General features: G+C 40.2%; 1 protein-coding gene across 15 annotated transcripts in view; it reads right to left on the bottom strand.

The window, feature by feature from the left end:
• MCF2L2 (MCF.2 cell line derived transforming sequence-like 2) overlaps window positions 1-17357 on the bottom strand; it is a 160958-nt gene that overhangs the window by 17873 nt on the left and 125728 nt on the right. For 14 of the 15 annotated variants that reach the window (XM_027647534.1, XM_027647522.1, XM_027647524.1 and 11 more), the window contains exons 20-26: window positions 16834-16926; window positions 14515-14640; window positions 10264-10485; window positions 8921-9013; window positions 8442-8520; window positions 5194-5263; window positions 2033-2142 (exon numbers count right to left, since the gene is read on the bottom strand). In XM_027647534.1, coding sequence (XP_027503335.1) covers window positions 2033-2142; window positions 5194-5263; window positions 8442-8520; window positions 8921-9013; window positions 10264-10485; window positions 14515-14640; window positions 16834-16926 — 793 coding nt within the window. The remainder of the gene's footprint in view (window positions 1-2032; window positions 2143-5193; window positions 5264-8441; window positions 8521-8920; window positions 9014-10263; window positions 10486-14514; window positions 14641-16833; window positions 16927-17357) is intronic. The other variant, XM_027647520.1, reaches the window with a different exon arrangement.

Genomic DNA, 17357 nt, shown 5'->3' with positions numbered 1-17357 from the left:
TCTCTAAATTCACATTGTCTTTGAAATAACCTTTTCCTTTATTCTGCAAGTATACCAGATAACCCTGGAAACCATTTCCAAACATAATGATGACCAGGTTCTGGTGGGTAGTGGGTTGAACATGAGCCTGCAATGTGTACTTGTGGGAAAGAAGTCCAACAGCATCCTGGGCTGCATTAGAAGAGCTGTGCCAGCAGGACCAGGGAGGTGATGCTTCCCCTCTTTGCAGCACAAGAGAGACACACTTGGAATGCTGTCCTGTCCTGGGCTCCCCAGGACAAAACAGACATGGGCATTTGAGTAAGTCCAGTGAAAGGCCATGATTAAGGCATTGCAGCAGCTGACATGACAAGAGAGTGAGAGAAATAGGATTTTTCAGCCTGGAGAAGAAAAGTCTCAGAGGGGTCTTTTCAAATAAAGAAGATGGAGTCAGACACTTCTCAGTGGAGCCCAGTGACAGGATGAGAGAGGCAATGGGCACAAATTGAAATACAGGAAATTCCATTTTAAAATGTGAAAAAAACTTTTTTACTGTGAAGGTGGTTAAAGCCTGGGACAGCATCCCCAAGGCATTTGTGGAGTCGCCATCCTTGGAGCTATTCAGAGCCCAGCAGGACATGGCTGTGAGCAACTTGCTCCAACTGCCCTGCTGGACTTGCTCCCATATGGCTTCAAGGCAGTGACTCCACCAGTCAGGTCCACACCAAACATGAGTTTATATGTAGAAAACTCAGTTCAGCCCCTGCAGAGGAGCAGCCAGAGGTGCCTCACAGGGACACAGCCTCAAGTTTTGGTGGGACATCTAAAGCTGGAGAGCTCTTTGCTGGCTCTGTGCAGCCTGGTTTGCACCCCAGGATGTACAGGACACCCAAATCCCAAAAGGAGAATGGACTCACTGCCCAGCTCTGCAGGAGCAGCCACCCAGCAGAGGATGAGGAGGCTCTGGGCTGAGCTAGTGGGATCAAAGCCAGAGCCCTGAGGAGCTGGTCATGGGAAAGCCAAGACAGAAGAATGACAATCAGTACATAGGGTGATCCCAGTTCCCACACTCTTGCTAAGCTGGACCAGTTAAAAACATCAATTATTTTCCTGGAATTCTTTTTTTAAAGGAGTTTATGAATTTCAAATGAAAAGCCACTTTTCCACTTTCCTAATTTCTAAAAAGTTTATATTTTAAAAAATTTACTGAAAAAAATTTTTAAGATTGGATTTTTAACTGAAGAATCCATAACTTCATTTCTCACCATGAAAACTTATTGAAATGAAAAAATCTTTTGGTGAACAGCCTATTTTTCAAAGAGAATATATTCCACTTTCTTTTTTACTATCTCTATTTATGAAGAGGCTGTTACTTTAAGCCTCATTTGGGCATTAGTCTCTTAAGACCTCACAATTTTCATTTTATATTATTAGAAAATTCTTTGCTCTAGCATTTAGAAATACTGCCTGAAAGAGAAACTGCTGTCAAAAGATTTTCCATTCCTGCTACTGTCAGATGAGATTCAGTTTCTCATCTTCAGTTCATTTTAACCTACACTGTACAGAATATCTATTCTACTTATGCCCTCAAACAATGGAGACACTTTCTGTGACAGTGTGTGGGTTTATTCACTATACACCAGAGGGGAATCTATAGTTAGAGGATGCAAAAAGCCTCAGACATAAAGCAAGGAAATCACTTAGCAAAGTCCACAGACAGTCTTAAAATTAAATGTATCTAGAAACCAATTTCACCAGGATACAGAAGGTTAAAATACATATACTATCATCCCCAAAATTCTATTTTTAAAAAACTCAAGTTTCATAAAGAACACTGTAATGCATCAAAATTCAGACTTAAAAATCCTAAACTAGTAACACTTCTTGGTGTTCAGGAGGTTTCATGGTACAGTTGCTCAGTTTTGCAGCATTGTTTTTTTGATGTTGGATTTAAACAACATACATTTAAAGTATCCTCATCAAACTCCAGAAATATGTGTAATTACAAAAATATTACCCTTTTGAAGCAAAAGCTCTGTCTCAGAACTCCTACCTCTCTTTTGTTTGGCACTGGGACTGGAATTCCTGTTTTTATTGTTAGATGCTTCCATGTTTGATGTCTCAGATTTGTTTTCATAAATACTTGATGACTTCCTGCTATACCTTGGGACAAAAGAAATATAAAAATAATTACATTCCTGGTTAATGCCTAACAGAGCGCTGAGCACTAAGAATTCTTTTTCTCCTCAGACATGAAAGAGTACAGAACAAAGAGCAGGTTTTAAAATTCTATGCTACAGAAGCCTGCATCTGTGGTGGATAAAAGTCATCCTATCCCCTGCCTCCTCTCTACACCACACACTACAGGATGGGCTCTCTGAGAGTTGAGAAAAATGGAGAAACAAGCTGGTTGTCTGCACAAACTCTTTTTGCAAGTCCAACCGTTTTGGAAGGAAGAAGGGGAAAAAACAGCTTAGGAAAGAAAATCCCAGTTTTCAATCCTTTGCAGCTTACATTTGTCTCCAGGAGAGAAATGGATACTGGATGGTCACGAAGAGGTCATACCATGCCTAGAGGAACATGCGAATTCCACTGGCTTCCCCCAACTTCTGTTTCTTTTCTTTGGACACATGAATCCCAGTGGGATATCCCTGACTACAGCTGAACCACAGACCACAGGGGATCTGCCTTGACAGATTGGCACAGGTACTGGCCTTGTGTCTGTAACGGGAAAGACCCTCCCACCCTTGGTTTCTAGGACATTCAAGCTGCAAGATTTTCTCATATTTCTTATCCTCATTGTTTTGCAAATGTCTGGTGGTTTAGTTTGGGTGTTTGACTGTTGTTTTTCACAGATTGCTCCATACATTTCACTGTATCTACATATTTGAAATCCTCTTTGCCAAAATGCTTGTTATTAACATGTATCAGCAATTACACTGCTGCTTACAATTAACAGTGAACTGTTAAACTGAACATTCATAGGGTTTATTTTGCTGTAAGGGAAGGCCTGAGATATCATTACAAACATTAAAACATTTGGAACACTAGAGATCTGTGAATAACTTTCATAACTATAAAGCAGCCCAGGGCTCATTGCTTTGTATTTGAACCTCTGATCTGTTTCTGATGGAACCTTAGCAAGGTCTCTGTTACCTCCTGTACTAAATCAAAATGTGATTTTTCAGCCTAACATCAGGTACAAAATTGGGCTTAAAATAAATATGGGAACAAATCCAAAGCACAGTCACATTTCCTTGTTCTTTTTTCTCTGTTCCTTCTCAGCTGGGCTGAGATAACTATGAGATGTGCAGCTGACAGAGTTAAAGATTTACAGCTGTGGGAAAGTCACCAAGAAAACACACGAGCTTTTCTGAAACAGCATCTGCAGTCAAACTCCAAGTGTTTGTGTTTATCTATGTGCAGAGGATATTTTTACATGGATGTATGACTGAATCAGTCATTTCCAACAAAGAAGATAGTTCAGCAGTTAGAACAATAATCTATTTAAGTTTCATATGTTTAAATAGATTAGAAAACAATACAAAGGGATCATTTCATTATCACTGAAATGCAGCAACCATCCCTTGAGAGAGATACAGCAGCAATAGATACCTCAGGGCATCTAATTTTAGGATTTAACAGTGAAACTTTGGGGAAGAATTTACAGAGAGAGAGAATTGAAATAGGACTCAGGGACATTCAATAACTGCCTGTATTACGGGCACTGGCTCTAAGTGTCCCTCTTGCCAACACCTCAGCTCCAATCCTGAGTCAAACCAGCCCTGCCTTATCTCACGGAATTGCAGTCCCAAGTGTTGTGGTGGCACATAAACAAGTAAAGGGGATAGTCTTTGTCATGGAACAGATACAGCCTGGGGAGGGGAGAGCATCCTGCAAACAGATTTTGTTAATGTCACAGCACAGGTTTGATGATTCCCGATAAGCGACAGTCACTGTTACCCACAGGTAACCCAGGAGAGGGTATCTATTGGTTAGATAAAATTTCAATGATTAATTATTTTCCAACCACTGGCAGAGCTCTGATGATAATGTCTGCTCTTTAGCTAATACTGTCTGCCACTGGATTACCTACAGCACCTTTCACAACTGGGGCTGCTTGGCCATGTCAGTCACAAACACAGACTGTGCCCACGAGGTGGCTTCCTTTCTTCTCCTCCTTCACCCAGCATCTCAAACAGGCTGCAGAAGGGGCTCCACAGTCTGAGGAATTCTGGATCCAGCATTTCACATCAGCTAGTGCAAAGCCAACTTCTGCTGCAATTCCCCTGTCCTTGCTTCTCTTGGAGACACACATTACACTCAAAATCTTGTTCCATTCATGACAGCCCAGAATGTTGTTCTTTCATGAAGACTTACTGTATTCTTCCTGTTCCTATAATAACCTGGCATTTGGAGCAGGAGCATCTGACCTCTCCTTCTCTGGAACAGTTGGTAGAGTGAGGACAACAAGCGCTTCATTTTTCCTTTGGTTTAATCCATTCTAGGACAAATAGCTAAGCACACGGCCTTTCTTCCTGGAGTTAATTAATTTGCTGTTTACATATTTTTTCTATAATTTCTGCTCTGGAAAAAATCTCACTTTAGGAGCCTTATAAGAAGGACAAACATCTGGATTATTTTGAAACATTTTTGTGCTCGCATTTCATATCTTACTGGGATAAATTTCTCCTATCCCCAAGGTGGTTCTGCTGAAAGATTTCCACCCTTAAATCTTAAACAAAGCAAATGTAACCAAGCCTAGAGAAAATATGGTGCAGGATTTAGCACTACACATGTTTAATATTTCTTGCATGGAGTTGTACAGCTCTCAAAGGCTGGTTGTGTTACCTTGGACCTCTTGGTTTGGTTGATCCTGCTAAAATATTACAGTGATATCCTGTGCCAACTTACATTAAACTTGCCCAGCAACTGGGCCATTACAAAAATTTGCTGACAGCTCCATTTAACATCTGGAAATGTTCCAATACATTTTGCCTAAACTTGAGCTAATCAATGCAGAATTGTGATCTTAGTCCCCCCCATGAGCAAAATCTTTATCTGTATTTACTATGAATTTATCTTTAAAGAATTTGAAGACAACTGAGTTCATACCCAGGAAGCTAAATACAAAACCCTCAGAATTTTTGTACTGCAAAAGCACAAAGGCAAGACAAAACATGGCCCTGAATGTGCCATGCTAGCTGTGGTTACCTGCTTGCATTGGAATCCATTGGTGCATGGTATACACTCTCAGTGATTCTTTGGTGCAGTTGACTTGCTTCTGGTAAAGATAAAATAAAAGGAAATTGTTCCAAATTGTATAAATTGCTTCTGTGTTTATGTAGAAGGTGGGAAAGAGAGAGAAATAGGAGAGAAGAGATTTTGGCTGCCACTGCAATCAAAATGGAATGCTTGTACTTGAAGAAAAGGCATATGATGATCTTAATGAAACCTTAGCTCACCCAAACACCTCTTCCACTCATATTTTTTCAGTGCAGAAGAGATTTATTGCCCTACCACCTTCTCTTTCCTCTGTACCTCTTCCTAGCTAATTGCACTATATGGATCTAGAGAATGGAAAATTTTTCCCAGAATACAGGTTTTGTGGCTCACAGGTTTTTCTGCATTTAGCAACGCATGCACACCAGCCCTTTTGCACACACAACCATGTAGTGGGATATACCCCCATCCCTCTGCAGAATGCTTTTGCTCAGCATCCTTGACAAACAGAAATAAGAAAATGTTGTTTAGGTGCCACTTGTTCACTCTTTCTGCATAGCTGTCAGGTAGCAACAATTTGTACCTATGTCCAGTAAGTGCTGAATGAAGAAAAATGGTAAGAAAGATACCGACAGCCTGTATTTAACGGCCAGGAGAATCAGACTCTGAGAAGTGAGGAAGCAATGGAAGGAGCTGCTCAGGTTGCTGAGATCCCAAGGCTGTTTTGCTGTGGAAGATGAATCTCCTTTCAATGAAAGAAGAACTGATAAGGGGTAAGGGGCAGCACCAAAAGATTAAACTCAATGAAGTCTTTTGTTGGCGAGGGAGAAATGTGCATTCTGGGTGGGGAGTCGGGAAGTAGCTCCATTCCTGACTTTAGCAACTGATCCACAGCCTTGCACAGATCCCTTAAGCTGCATCAGTAATTCTTTTGCCTTCAAGAGACAACTGCATTCTTTGGGATTGATGGACCACAGTGTTACCCAAAGCCTTGTTGTCATTCCATGCTCACTGCACTATGTGATGGGGCTGTACATACACTGGGTCATACAAATGACCCATATGTTAAACTATTTATCACATACTTTGGCCACCTTCTTTGCCCTTCACTCACTCATTCATCTCAGCTGGTTCCTTCCAACATCCCAACCGCCTGTGCAACTCCTAACAACAGCCATTAAAAACAGCCAGACAAACAAATATATCCCTCTTCCTTCTCTCATTACAATGCACAGTTGGAGAAATATCCAGTCTTGGATTAGAGTCTCTTCTTTCATGAGTCACTGGAACTAGAAATAACTGTGTAAAACCACAGGACAAAGCATGTGCTTCCTGACATCAGTATTGTAATAAAGGCCTTGATTCATGTGATCACTTGGAAAAAGGCAATGGGAAGAGCTGCAACAGCGTATGAGATACAAGTTATACCCTCTGACTGCTGTTCTGCTGGATTCACAATGAAGGGAAGCTTGACTTTACTCATAGAGTAGGATGAAAGTCATCCTTGGATGTTCTTAAGACCAGACTGGATAAAGTCTTGAGTAATGTGGTTTGGCCAATAACTGACTCTGCTTTGAGCAGGACCTTAGACTGTGATGTCTTGAGGTCCCTTGAAATCTGAAATATTCTAGAATCCTATGACCTTAAGACAGAAATATTCTAGAATCCTATGATCTTAAGACAGAAATATTCTAGAATTCTATGATCTTAAGACAAAACAACAGAGAACATCAAAACATAAATTCTTTAAAAAACTTTCAATCTTGATTTCTGAGTATTTTTCTCTGGAGAATGCATAGTAACTCTAGCTAATAGATCTTTTATGCTACAAATATTTTACAAATGCTCATCTGTGAGCTTCATTTTCTTTGCCTAGAAACACACATGGAGGATTAGCACTTTTTCCTATTAAACACGTACATTTTCTCTTCTCTCTACTGCAGTAGTCTAAGCAACACCAGCTTTTATACCTCAGGAGTAAATATTACAAACCATATCAAAAAGTCCCTAGATCAAGTCCTGAGACTGCGCTTAGAAGAATTTTGAGTTCTGTCCTTGGCAGTTCACGCTGAACTGATCATAGTGAAATTCAGAATAAAAAGGAAAAAGGATGAGGACAAGAACAGTAACAAAAAAACTCTGTAATAAGCATTGTAAGTAAGTATTTTCTTGGGTTGGATTAAATTGCTGAGGCTAATGTACATAGTTGTTTCCCTCCACTGAAGGAGGTTGCAAGAACTCACTGTCTCTGTGAAACAGACAATTAAAATAAAGGTGACTTCTAAAGTTAAAGCACAGGCACATGTTTTCACCTAGAACAAACTCTGCTTAGGAATTTGAAGGATGTGGGTGGAGAGGCTTTGCTGACCTTGCAAAGAGAGGCATGACAGAAGCAGAAAATGACAGACCAAGATGACAAGCAATGCCAGGGCCCAGGAAAAGCCTGTATTAGGCACAGCTGTGAGGCTTTTTTGTCCTAAGAGAATAAATAGAATAGTATCTCCAATAGTTTTCATGACTATGTTCTTTTACTATCTGGAATAATCTAGCTGAATTTTTCTGTCTGGGGTTCAATATCTTACATTAAAAGGGTGTCTTTAGGTACTTATGAAGCTTAGATCATTCATGGTGTTGAACACATCAAAACCCACCTTCATTGTGACATCTCTGTGAGAGAGGGAAATGTCACCAACCCTGTTTTGCAGGGAGGTCACCAAGATAAAAAGATGGGATAACTGACTGACATTTAAAACATAAGGTGGCTGAGTAGATTGAAAATAAAAACCTTCAAGCCCAAACAAAGTAAAGCAAACAGTAGGATGGAGAGGAACAGTTGCTATGTTCAGTCATGGACATGGACAAAGATCTTTTGTGCCAGACCTTGTGAGCAGGCACAAAGTGAAGACTGGGACTCCAACTCCTCACATGCTGGTGTAAATGGATGTTCCTAGAGCTGTAGCTTGAGAGGGAGAACAGAGGAAAAGCATGTTCCTTGGACTAACTTGAATGGAATAATTGTCAATGCCACTTCTAAAGTTCCAAGAAATTTTCTTTGTCTAGGACAAGGGTTTAAATCCCAGCAGTGCTGCAACCACCCAGCTGGTCCTCACACTGGAGATCTGTTCTTGCCCGTTTCACTGGTGGTACAGGTCAGCCCTGTGACTTGCCCCAGCTCAGTGTTGTCACACACAGCTCCAGAAGGAAAGCAACATTACCAGATCCTGCTCTGTGTGTCCTACCTCTACACGCTTCCAGTTGTCCTGTCAGGACTTTGCGAATCTCTGAAATCCAGGTGTTTTTCAGCTCAACGGAAGATGCCTGAGAACACAAGAGGACAAGGCAAAGCAGATCCAGTTAAAACATGCTGCCAATCACTGTGCTGCCCTGACCTACGTTTGCTCTCATTTTTCCCAAGGATTGGAACAATCTGCTTTGAGCAAAGCAGAGGATGCTCTTCGAGATGGAAGAGTTACGATGAATTTAAGGTCCTGTCTTTGCTTTTCTGTGTAGCATTCCAAGAGATTTCCCACTACTCTATTTCCTCTTTTAGCCAAAATCATGACCATTTTCACAGTAATAAATTGGCAATTTCAATGCCTACACAATGAAGCTTTCAATGGCTATTGTTTCTGGAGTGTACAGGACAGTAAACATTCTTAAAAACAATTCAATTGAAAGGAAGTATATAGTCCTTGGGGAAAAAAATGATTGTCATTACCTGAATGATATAGACCTCTTCTCTGCCATTATACCAGATCTCAAACTTCTTGTTATCCCCTTTTACATTTTCTGTAATGCCCACAGTGCTCATCTGTTTCAAAACAAAAAAGAAGCTGAAATCTGGAAAATTTCAATAGTCTTTAAACTCAATACTCTGAGAAGCATTTTGAAAAGGCTGCATTCACTTATACACTTTAGTGAGTCATTAAAAGTCAGAACATGTTATTTCTCAATATCTAATTTGTTGTTCATCTTTTTGATTAAAGGGAAAGAGTGTTCAAAAGTAACCCAGCCTAATGTCTGATCATGAGTTTATCCTCTTTTCTTTCATTGCTTCATCTGTGGGTCAGTTTTCAACCCTATCCTGGCTCTTGTCCACCTAGACAAATTTTCAGTTTTGGAAAGACTGTATTTTCCTTTGTCATCACTGACCTGTTAAGGTGGGAGAGGAGGAGGGATGGAACAGGGCTTTGTGAGATTTAATGACTGAACTGCAAATCCAAACACAAAAAACCTGAAGGAAATAATTCTAGATTTCTTAAATGAAATATTCTTCGCCACAATTTTGAAGTTCAGCTGCTACTTTACTTACCAGCTTCCCATCTTCTTCCTGTATTCGTTCATCCTTCTTCTTCTCGATTTACCTCAGCATTTCTTTGAAGATTTAGACAGTGTTATGCCACCATTCCTTCTCTCTCCACAGAAAGAAACTACAAATGTTTATGTGAATTGGTTCAACTCTTGAACCAGGTTCTATTACAATTCCTGTCTGGTTATCCTGTAGTAAATTTGCATCATTACACTTCATGATCCATATCAGTTGGCTAAAGTCACAAGTGTCACACCAATGTGCTTAAAGGGAAAATTGGCCTACTTGTGAATGCCACCATAAAATGTCCTGACTCATATCTGGAAATGCCACTCTTGCAAATAAAAGGGCAATTCTACTGCACTGATTCATCTGTAGCTATTACTGTCACAGAACAGACCTGCTCAACCGATGTCAATAGTAAAACCTGCAGTAGAATTACACTTGCAGGATACCCACAGGCAGAACAACCAGAGATGCAGGTCCATTCAGTCTTGCTTCTCTTTATGGGATGATGGGCAAGAACACACAAGATGCCCATTTGTATCAAGTTGCAAAAAACAAGGTTCATGTCTGGAGTTGCAGGACATATGGATTGATCTGTCTCCAGACCAAGACTAAATGGAAGCCTACTCAGAGGTGTGAGACAGCCCCAGATATGTGCACCTGCTTAAACTCCACATGGAAACATCCTTGTCTTGTGAGAACACCGGACTTATAAATATCTCCCCCACCATTACTGCATTTATTACCTTTAATGAATTTTTAAAGCTGTACGAAGCTGTCTTCTCATGGCCATCTGTGTTCTCTTCCCGTTTCTTGCAGAAAAGTAGCATCTTTGTATAGAGGAAGAGGTGTCTCTGCATTGGTTTGAATCTAGCCAAGTCCTTCACCTTGTTGTGCCCCTTCTTGTGGTCGGTCCACACGTTGAAGGAACCCTGCATCAACAGCTTGCCAAGCTCACTGACATCACCCTAGAAACCAAGAGAGTGTACATCAAGTTCCAATAGGGTAATCCCAGGCACAATTCATTCCTCTAACAGTGTTTAGGCTTCCAGGCAGAGGCATGTGCCTGAGCATCCTTTGTGCTGGAGAGTGCACTTGCCCCATTGCTAAACCTGTGTGGTTTCTTCATATAACCATTAACCCACTGGTTTCCATGTCTCCCCATTCATAGTTAGCATCTAAGGTCTGTCTCAGGACAGGCTGTCCCCTTTGGTGACCTGAGAGGAGACTTCTGACAAAAAAGGGTTTCAAGACTCCTAACTTCAAGGCAGTATGAAGGCCTAGTGCAGTCCAGATGCTCAAGCAAAGGCCCTGGCTCTGGAAGATCTAGTTTCAGTTTCTGGAGCTTCTTCCATCCGTGAGCAAAACCTTGAAAGAGCTTAGATGTCTGAAGTCACGGATTGGTGCCCAGAGGTATGTAGGTGTGTGATTCCCTCCTGTTGCAAAATAGTTTTTATAAGCTTTGTCAATAGTTTCCTGACTCACTATCTGCAAACTATGCAACACTGCACAGCCTTGGGCAAAGAGGGAGTGAATGCACCAAGGAGCCATAAAAGTACCTGAGGGAGAGTGAAACTAAGCAGTAACAAGACCTTTCTAAATTGTCTGAGGACCACTGATAGGTAAATACCTCAACTGATATTAATCAACAAATATGTAGCTCTGATGTCACCAGCACAGTTCAGTGTTAAGAGTGTAGTAAAGTGTGGACAGAGGATATGGCAACACGTTTATGGTAATGCGCTTCAACAAGTAATGATAAACATAATTATCCTACCAGCAAGTTTTTCCTAGGAATGCTTTGTATAACAAGTTGAGGGAATAAGCCCAATGCATTATTAAAGTACTTATTTTCAACATCTGTATGTTCTGTTGACTAGAAGGTGAAGATGTTGGCTCCAAGTGGGAATGTCTAATTTCTTAAACTACAGATTGCAACCCGTTCTCTCTCTCACTCCCCTTCCTCTACCATAGACCCCACTGCAAAACCAGCTCTTAACCAGGTACTTTTCCACTCTATATCAGGGTATTATTAGACTCTCCAAACTATTCAAAGAACGTCAGTAATTTCAATAAGAGTCTCCCACCTCTAATATATAGAGTTGGATCTTTTATTTGTGCATACAGGACTGTGGATGTTTGTATTTATATATGCATGCAGGTATAAACTGCAAGCCTGTGAAAAGCATATTGATATGTAAAGCTAAATTAAAAAACCAAACAAGCATATTTTCTACACAGTTCTGACAATGGTGAGAGCTGCTGTCACCCCAGGCACTGTTTAGTACAGCACTGAGATCCAGCTCAGTGTAACTCTTGTGATAAATCTGTCTCCAGTCTTGTATCTGGGGTTGGGATACAGCAAGTGAAGTGGGAGGCTGCCACTGCAGAGAGAAAGAGGATGGACAGGGATGGCAGCCTTTGAATATCAGCTCACGAGCCCTGGACTCTCTCTTCAGTGTGGGTAGCAAATGGAGAGGAAGATGCTGTTTCTGGTAATTTCTTCTAGTGGGCATCAGTATTTTGTCCTAAAGGAAGTTAATTTAAAGTGGAGAATTTGATCGCTATCTCAAACATAATTATCCTCTCTAAGAACAATACAATGTATCTCATGTTTATGAAATATGAGAGATAAATATGATAACTCATGTATCTCCCATGATAACTCATGGACAAACTATGCAAGACAGATTGTATACCAATGTTGGGATAATAATAGCAAACATCTGTAAAACTTCTGCTCTCCAAGTTTTATTCTACTTTTTTTTTTGTGTGGCTTTGACTAAAAATAAAAATTAAAAACCAAACAAACAAAAATCAAACAAACAAAAACCCAAAAGCCACCAAACCAACCCTAGACTTACATTTTATAAACTTCTTAGACAACAGTTCAGCTCCTCAAGTCTACATGTGCACAAGTCCAAGAAGCAGAATATCCTATGCAATTAGGAGCATCTATCAGCTGCCACAAAACCTGCTTTCCTGCTGGCATAATATCCCTCCCTGAAAGATGTTCTAGCCAAGTATTTCTACTATGGCTGTGTGGGAAAGACTCCACAAGATGGGGTGTGGTTTCATCAGCTATGGGAGGTGTTTATTTGGCACCACAGCTGAGCACCTGGGACAGGTGGAACAGGGAGAAGAAATGATTATTGGGTGCATCCTCTTTGACCTTTCACCCCATTGAATAATCAGGTAACAAACCATCTCAGGAATGCTGTCAGCATAGGGCTAAACAGCAGCTATGTCCCCCTTTGCAATGCTTTTTCAGTTCAGCTAAGAAACCAGAAGCAAAAATCTAGTCCTGGGAGCTACTATCTGGCATTTCATGGAAGGCTGGAAAACTCAAAAGTAAAACTTTAAAAGGAACAGGAATACTCTGTTGAATTCCTGAGTACAAAACTACTCTGAGATTTGAAAGCAAGGAATAGGCAAAAGGATGACCTCAACATTTATATGGACAGCAAAATGGCTAGATCCCCTCTGCTTAAGATGATATGATACCTTTCTTGGGGAAGCTCTTCTGCCCATCCCTTATGGAGCAGTTTAAAACCAAATTTTTTTGTGAAATTGCTGTAATTTCATACATTTAAACTGGGAAACATGGGAGGAAAGCTACCCTTCTATTTGGGAATGAATAAGAAACAGTGGAAATTGTGTCCTGTATCCATGAGCCTCCCACACCCATGTTGACTCGTTCAAGTCTGCAATAATAATATCCAGGCTTTAAAGAGTTTTTCTAAAATGAATCTCTGAGACACTTAGACTTAGCCATGATCAGAATGAGGTAAACATATGCTTTATTTAAATTTGTCAGGTTTGGGGGATCTAAGGTTATGCTTGTGACCTGTGATGTTTCTCTGATCCACAGGTACCACATCTAGTCTGTGTTTACCAGTATAATGAGGTGGCCACTGCTTCACCTTCAACCAGTACAGCTACTGGAAGAAGAACTCACATTCTCAGTTCAAATGTAATGCACAGTCCACAGGAGCATCTCCAGCTGTGTGCAGCAGTGAATCTCTGACATGCCACTGAGTAAGCAGTTAAATTCATTTATAAACTCATGCTGACAGGGGCATGGGTTCCTCAGCTACCAGATGCACTTGCATGAAAGAGAACTATAGAAATCAAAACTCCTGAAGCCACTCCCATCCTGAAAAACAGAATAACTCTTCCCACCCACACATAGTCTCTGTAGACCCCAGCACCTTCTCAGGAAGTTGCATTCTGCACAAAATATTTTTCCTGGTGTCTAGACTAAACCATTACTCTGATGTAATAATTCTTTGAACTCAGTTTCTCAGTATATTATTTCTTTCTTGACATTTTCACCCTGCAGCTATTTCAAAATGGGCAACCACATGACCCTCAGGCCTCATTTTGCCAGACGTGTTTCTCCTTTATGTGTCAATCACTTCCACTTCTCACTTAAGGGCTCATTTTATGTAGGCAACACTAGTTCTTGAAAGTCATATGACTTCAATGGAGCATCAGCAGATAGAGAGAGAGAGAGAGAGAGAGAGAGAGAGATTTGTTCCCTTTGATTTGTACTGTTGTTGGTATTTCATATTTCAGATAACAAGCTTGCCAGTGACTGGGATGGATTCTATTATCCACTTTAAGTGGAAGATAAATTTTCCTCCCTCAGTGCAAAAGACTTGAAAACTGTCAAGCTGCACAGAGGTCACAAAGTTTCAGCAAATTTGTTAAGTTATGTCTGTCACACTTGCACCTCTCACCTACAAATGAGTTTTGGGTGCAATTACGCAGAAGTCTCACATTTGTCCCACTACCTCCCCACACTCACACCCCACCTCCACATGACAGATGTGCTGACAAGTATTTTTGGCCATCACAACATGCCACTGAGTGGCATCCTTCAGGAATGTGGCACAGGCTCCTGCAAAGTGTACCAGCTAAAGGCACAGCATAATCAGTGGTGAGAGGAGCATTGGATTACTCAAGACCAGAGTAGAAGCAACAGCAAATAGTACCTCATATCCTGTGATTGCTATCTGGTGCATGGAATCATTTACTGATTTGATGATATCAAGCATTGTGGCCAGGGCTTCTTCCAATTCAGCAGTACCCTCTGAATTCTTGCTGCACTTCAGCATTTCCTGATTAAAAAGAGATATGGAAACTACTTGAGAACTTCTTGTACCAGAAAACACCATAAGAGAATCCTCCCTGAAATTTGTACTGTATAGACAAAGTAGCAGAGCTCTAAGAAAAAAAAAAAAAAGGGAGTAAAAAACCCCAAACAAGACCAAACAGGACATTCACCAGGATTGTCATTGAGGACACACATTTTGACCTTTTGGCCATTTTCAAGTGTTCATTTAAGATGAGACGGGACCATTCTGACATATTTGCAATGAACATCTTGCATGTCAGAGGGTTTTACTTCCAGGGTTTTTTTCTTCACATCTGCTAGAAAACAAACTTAATATAATTATTTCAGATGCTGGAGCATTCTCCATTTTCCTTTGCAAGTAGTTCCACAAGGTACTTACCACTGTTAAAAATATAAATCAATTTCTAATCTGAATTTGGCAGGTTTGACATTCCACATTTTGAGTTTGGAAATAATTTAATCCAAATGCTGATGCACTTGTGTTACCCTAAAATGAGACCACAAGAAGGTAGTTCCTGCAGACCCCAAACAGCAGCAGCCTCTCCTGCTTGGGTAACCAGACATTAGAAGGTAAAAGCAGGATTCATTCCTATAGTACCTGTTGCACATTTTCTAGGATGAGAATGGATCTCTGCTCCTTGTATAGTGAGCATGCTGCTTTCATCAGCATAAGCATATTAGCTAAACTGGTTGAAAATAGAGGGTTGCAATAATTGTGACCCAAAATTTAAATCTAGTCTGCCCACCACTCAAGGCACACAGCTTCTGAAGCACTTCTTTGTTATCAATTTTTCACTGACTTCAATTTTTCTACATGTTTAAGTGCTTCTGCTACCAGGAAAAGAGTGCATCACCTTCACAGATCTCATAATCCTTGACAAGGTAAATGCCCATGCCAATGTGTTGTTGCTAAGTATGAAACTGGTCTGACCAGCTTCAAACCCCGATGGCTGTGACCTGTTTTGCCTGAGAATTTTACTCCTTGATTTAATCTTGGTTTTATTTACAGTCATATTTCAAACTAAAAGCAGAAACTGGTTTATTCTTGCTTTTCTGGAGACCTTGACACTTTTTCCGTTCTCGCAGATTAGTTTCAAGAAATAGAGGCAAATTTATTTCTGGAATATGTTGATGTAAATCTGCTGGAATCTGTGAAGTTTTATCCTTGTCAATATCCCCCTTCAATATTTGGATTCTATAGTTTTGCATAAAGTCAATAAACAGCTTGGAGAAATACTGCACAAGAAGGACCAGCCAGGTCCTCACATGACTTGCACTGGCACAATTTGAGCAGTGCCATGGTAGCTACTACCAAGTTAAATGGCAGCTTAAAATCTTCATTGCAAATTTCAGTGCTAAATTTCCTGACAGTGCACAACACTACATTAATCCCAGCAGCTTGAGAACAGCATGTAATTCACCTTCATGACCTTCTCATAAGGAAAGACAATAAGTATTATTTTTAAGAACTGAGAAAATGAAGACAGAAATTTAAGCCATCATCTTAAAAAAAAAAAAAAAAAAAAGTCATTGTTTTGAGTTATATATTTCCTGTTGCCCAGTTCAGATCCCAATTTCAAGCATGGACCAGTCAGGGTTCCAACCAAATCAAGAGGGAATATCACATATTCATCTCCTGGAAAAGTTACAATTTGTTCCTAGCTGGGTCTTTTAAAAAGAAGCAGCAAAAGGGAGTGGCTCCTTCTGAAAGGTTTGAGTCACAACCATGGGAAAATATCAGTTCAGAGAGCTGAAAGAGTTCTGTTAAACAGGGACAGATGTTAGAGACAGGATTTAAGGCATCAGTTCCTGTTTTCAGACTGTAAGACCATATACTGACCCAAAAAAGCCAACTTCAATTTCTGTTTAAAGATAAATAAAACAATAAATAAGACAATAAAATACTTACTGTGTAAAATATCTTTATATAGAGAAAGCTATACATATAATAGTATTCTTCTATTGCTTAGTATGTAAGTACTGCTAAGAAATAGCAGTTCCTATTCTAAAATGCAAGTCCCTTCTTTTTTTTGTTTTCTACCATTTTACAACTGAACATTGCAAAGTAATTGCTGAAGAATTGAGCGAGGATTTATTTCCAGGTAGTCCTGACTGATTTGCAACTCTTTAAGTAAAATGCTATGCACTGGAAATCTTTCTGCCATGGAGGATTTACCTTTAACAGCAACTGATACTTGGTAATTCTCTGGACTGGCTTTAAGAGATAAGCATCTAGTGAGAGCTTATGATCCAATTTACGCTGACATTCCTGTAAGAAATAACAGGGTAGAAAACCACAATTGTTTCTTGAAACACAGGCAAGACACCAAGATCATTATCATCTGACAATCTGAGATTATATATCTGTGAATTAAGTGCGAGAAAAATTTGTTCAATCTGCATAGGAGTTTCCAGGTTATTTATGTCACAGTGAAAATGCATCTAAACAAGAGCTAATGTTAAGGTTCAACTTAGTGTCGAAATCTGGCATTCCCTGCTGATGAGATTGCAATCAGCTGGCTTTTGCAAAGAAGCCAGCACTTGTTTGGTTTGGGTATAGCCTGCAGTCAGGCTCCTGAGCAGGAAATCTGCTCTACCTGCCCAATCTCCTGTACAGAGCACCTTGACAAACACTGAGCACCTGCCCTCAGTACAAGAAGCATGCAGAAAAGTCTGTGAATTGCTCTAAGCTTTCTAAAG

This window comes from Corapipo altera, unplaced genomic scaffold (genome assembly GCF_003945725.1).
Source record: "Corapipo altera isolate COAL_440 unplaced genomic scaffold, ASM394572v1 113, whole genome shotgun sequence".
Classification (NCBI taxonomy): domain Eukaryota; kingdom Metazoa; phylum Chordata; class Aves; order Passeriformes; family Pipridae; genus Corapipo; species Corapipo altera.
Note: the sequence above shows the minus strand (reverse complement) of the source record. Positions and strands in the feature narration are given on the sequence as shown.